Source organism: Oryzias melastigma, linkage group LG22 (genome assembly GCF_002922805.2).
Source record: "Oryzias melastigma strain HK-1 linkage group LG22, ASM292280v2, whole genome shotgun sequence".
NCBI lineage: Eukaryota > Metazoa > Chordata > Actinopteri > Beloniformes > Adrianichthyidae > Oryzias > Oryzias melastigma.
In genome coordinates, this window is record NC_050533.1 from 25,009,388 (window position 1) to 25,013,612 (window position 4,225).

A 4,225-nucleotide genomic window follows, 5' to 3' on the forward strand; every position below is an offset into this window, starting at 1 on the left:
ATTTGATACAATTTTCAATTAATAAAATTAATAATTTCAATTAGATTTGGAGTTATTAATATTTCATATTCACCCTAAAATGCTACACTGCATCGCATCAGCCAATCAGGAACTCAGCTTTGGACACATGAAGCTTTCAGTGACTCGATCAGCAGCTAGAATATTAATCCAAAGTGAGCGCTTTTGTCCAGAACTTTCATTTTTTTCCTTAACCTGTTAGAGCCGCTGGTCTGTAGAGCTCATCCAGCTACTCTGGGGTGAAGGCAGGCAGATGGACAGATCGGTGGCTTTCGCTCCTGCGGCGGAGCTTACTCGCTCGACATGCCCGCAGACAGAACGACGATGCGGGGTACGGAGGCTGCCGGATGAGGCCTCATTAAAAAAAAAAAAAAAAGGAAAATGTCCCCTAAAATTATTTTTACCCCCTCGGGTTAATATGAGACAGTGAGCATTCAAGCTCAGCCACAGAAAGACCGCGGAAGCGGCTGTCATACAGACACGGCTCCCTGTACAGGGAAAATCTTTGAATAATAATCCTAAACCCAAACATGGAGACATGATTACAGGTGTTTTTGTAGAACTCTTATCAATAAATAAACCTTATTCCTCGACATCATACGTCTTCCATTCATTCTAAGTGAGATATCCACTGACAGAGCAGCGAAAGAGGGGCGGGGCATGCAAATATGTCGTGGTATTCGGTGTGTCACCTTAAGAGAGGCACTTTTAATCTTAATTTTCTTCTATTTGACCTCCATCATGAGAAAAATGCCAGAAGAACAAGTTAAAAACACAATTTCCAATGAAGTGGAGAACAAAAAGGAGTAAAAAAAAAAAAAGGCTGAAAACTGTCATAGTTTACCAGCAAACTGAATCAAAAACACAGAGGAAGGACGACAGATCATTGGTCTATTCCACCTTTGATCTATAACACTAAAGAAAAAAAAAGCAAGAGGATAAGAAGAGGGCAGTAGTTTCTTACCTGACTGTCCTGGAGGAGGGATGCCTCCCGAACCTCTGGGTAACCGGACGAAGATGGAAAGCACCGCGGCTTTGTTGCCAAAGCATGGCTCAAGGGCAATGGGTTTGGGGACAGACTGTGGAAAACAAAAAAAAACAGAAAAATGATACTTGTTATTGTTTGCTAAATCCTGGTCAACCTCTGTCATTTTAAAAGCAGGGATTTGTTCTTGTTTTGAACTTCCCTCCGACAATGTCCCATCTGTCCTGCATGTGTGCAGAGTGCAGCATCTGGATTTCAAGTGGAGACTCCTGGTGAGAAAGGTTTGTATGGACAGTGCACTCCTGTAGCCACAGGCAGTCTGACAACTCTGACTCTCTAATTCCACTATCTCCTGTTTATCTGCAACTCATCCACACGGAGACCAGCTTCCCCGCTGTAAACACTGTCCGCATCTGCTGCTGCTGCTCGCCTCCTACAATATTCATAGCTTTGCCTGGACGCAGGCTAAGGATATAGAGGATGCCACCGTGGTACCTGCATACAGATGACTTCCTGTGTCTCTATAGCTTTGTTTTTGAATTCCAAATTTGGACAGGAAACTGGGCCATGGCAGGGTAACTTTTCAGCGCTAGAATGTGCGAGTGTGTTTAGTCATTCCATCTTTATTCTCCAAAGAGTTGAGTTTAATACCTCAAGTGGGCATGCCACTGGAGAGCGACACAGTTTCACACACCGATTCATCACGGCTCATCTCTCATGAAAACAGACACACAGGAAGAATTCACATTGGCAGTAATGATATTCAGCTCTGACCCATTTTACGCATTAATTCTGTGCTTCATCTCTCTGAGGTGCACCTTCCATACCAACGGGTCATCCAGACTGTCACACCGGCAGTGAGGGACGTGGCATAAAGGCCCGCATGCCTCTGGGCGCCACTGTAACTTCACTGCAGCTCATGCTGGAACAGGAAACTCTGCATTCGTTTGAGAGCCTGCTAGTGCTGCCACAAACGATCATTTTAATAGTCGACTAATAACAGATTATTTTTCCCAATTAGGAGATTAATGGGGTCATGCGCAAACTGGATGTAAAACACACATCATAACTATCATTAGCTTTAAACTAACTAAAAACTAGATATATTCACACTGAATGCTATAAGCTGAATTTGGCAGCTGAAGATGCTAGTGCTGATAGCTGAAAACGCTGAAGCTGATAGCCAGCTAAAATATTAGTTAAAGTCCAAAGCTGCCTAAAAAATAAACAAAAAAGTCTAAATTAGCCAAAACAGCTAGCATGTAGCTGGAATATTAGCTAAACTCCAGAATAGCCTAAAAAAACATAATAAATGCCAAAATAGTCCAAAGAGCTAGCAGAATGCCATTCTAACTTTCAACTTTACTACACTCTGACTCCAAATAATATAAAGTAACGACTAATCCACTATTAAATTAGTCGTCGACTATTTCAATAGCCGATTAGTCGACTAATCGTGGCAGCCCTGGACAGCGCAGATGCTCGACCGGTTGAATGGAGCGTGCAAAGACGTTTTCAACAGCCTGCACTCATGGAGGAGGGTTATCAATCTCTATTTTCTCCACACACGCCTCCTGAGCTCGTTTCTGGATGACGCCCACTAACAACACCGGCAAATTATTTTTCTCATTTTCCAAGATGTTCTGTCTGATCTTAATGCAGAACTTGACATTCATCTTGCCCTTTAAGCATGTTGCTCAGATGCTTATTTACTGTAAGAACTTTTTAAATGAAGAGTTAAATAGTTTCCCACACAAGCCACCCGCTGCTCATTTTCAGAAGCTATCTTGTTTGCAGGAATAACAAAGCGCACATCCCCAGAGTACCCTCTTCCTGCCACTTTCATCTGAAAAACATCCTCACTGCATACCAACACTTTTACCTGAGCTGCTTCTGGATGACTGAGCTCATTTAAGCAACACCTGAGGCAACTTAACCTTCTCTTCCCTAAAGTTGAGCTCAGTTGACCATCTCAGGAATGTTTTTATTCACGAAACAACCAAAAAAAACCCAGCCAGTAGCCATCTGACCAAAGAAAGTGTGACCTCTGAAGGATTTCTTATCTCAGAACGTGCACATGAATGCAGAGTCGTGGATGCCTGGCTGAATTCACTTCTGAGCTAACAAGCTGCACCAGAGTGACGGCCGCATCTTTACATCAGAAAGAAGAAAAGGATAAAAACTGTTTGCCCACCGTGGCAACACACAGATTTGTTGTGGACTACTGGGGAAGGACACTGCTAACAAATACGCAATCAGTGTTTTTGTACAAACCGAACAACACAACACTCACTTGTGCCGCCATGTCCTTGTGCTTTTAAAAACAAATACAGACAAACATTCATCCGTGAATAATACCGTTTTTGGACCGCTCGCCATTCAGACGTAAGAATCAAGTCTAAACATTAAAGTGGATTTAAAGAGAAACTAGAGTTCTGTTTGGAACCCAAAACTGAAGGAAACTAGAGGTCGGTCTTGTGTGGAGATTTTCTTTGTTGAAGTTTCGTGTTTTCAAAGTTTAAAACAGGCCGTCTAAAATCTGCAGCAATAATCAATGAAAGACACATGAATGTGTGTTCCTGCATGTTCAAATGAAGTTTGTGGGCATGTTCCTTGTGTGCATGACTCGGCTGTATGGACCCAACACTGGCACGCATGGAGCCAGAACCTGACAGTTCCCTGCAGACAAATGGACTCGTGACGGGACCGACTCGCCCTCAGAGCAGCAACAACAGGTGGAAAATATGTCTAAATTTAAAGTTTGTGGATCCTTTTTGGCCTGTCGAGAAAAAAAAAAAATCCTTATTTTAACGATCTAATTTCGAAGAACGTGTCTAACAATCAACTTCAAAGCTTTGTTTTCTTCTCCTCACCTCCTCAGGATCATCTCTTCTGTCACATCAAGTTTGGATAAAAAGAATTGACTGGAGGAAAGTTCTTTCCAAACTGTTCGTAATGTTTTGCGTGACCCTTGACCCAGGCGAGAAAAATGCCAGAAACCCCTGATCTAACAGTAAGGGCTGGGCAATAGAACTTTTTCTCTATAGAGGAATGAGTCTATCGTGATAGACTTTTATTTTGAAGGGTCCAAAACTGACACTTGTCAGTGGCAAGGATTTTCTCATCTTTGGCAAGAAAAATTAGAGAGTTAGTCACCACATGGTGAGTAAATGTTTGAATTTAATTATTTATGCTTATTTGCTCTCATTTTGATTAAAAAAA

The 4,225-nt window shown here is 42.2% G+C and overlaps 1 protein-coding gene across 4 annotated transcripts in view; it reads right to left on the reverse strand.

Annotated features, from left to right (window-relative positions):
- The window catches only part of atrn (attractin), a 130,813-nt gene that overhangs the window by 3,874 nt on the left and 122,714 nt on the right, over window positions 1-4,225 (reverse strand). For 2 of the 4 annotated variants that reach the window (XM_024262193.2, XM_024262268.2), the window contains exon 28: window positions 983-1,097. In XM_024262193.2, the coding sequence (XP_024117961.1) occupies window positions 983-1,097 (115 nt within the window). Of the gene's footprint in view, window positions 1-69; window positions 1,098-4,225 lie in introns of those variants that run through there. The other 2 variants (XM_036210090.1, XM_036210089.1) reach the window with 2 other exon arrangements.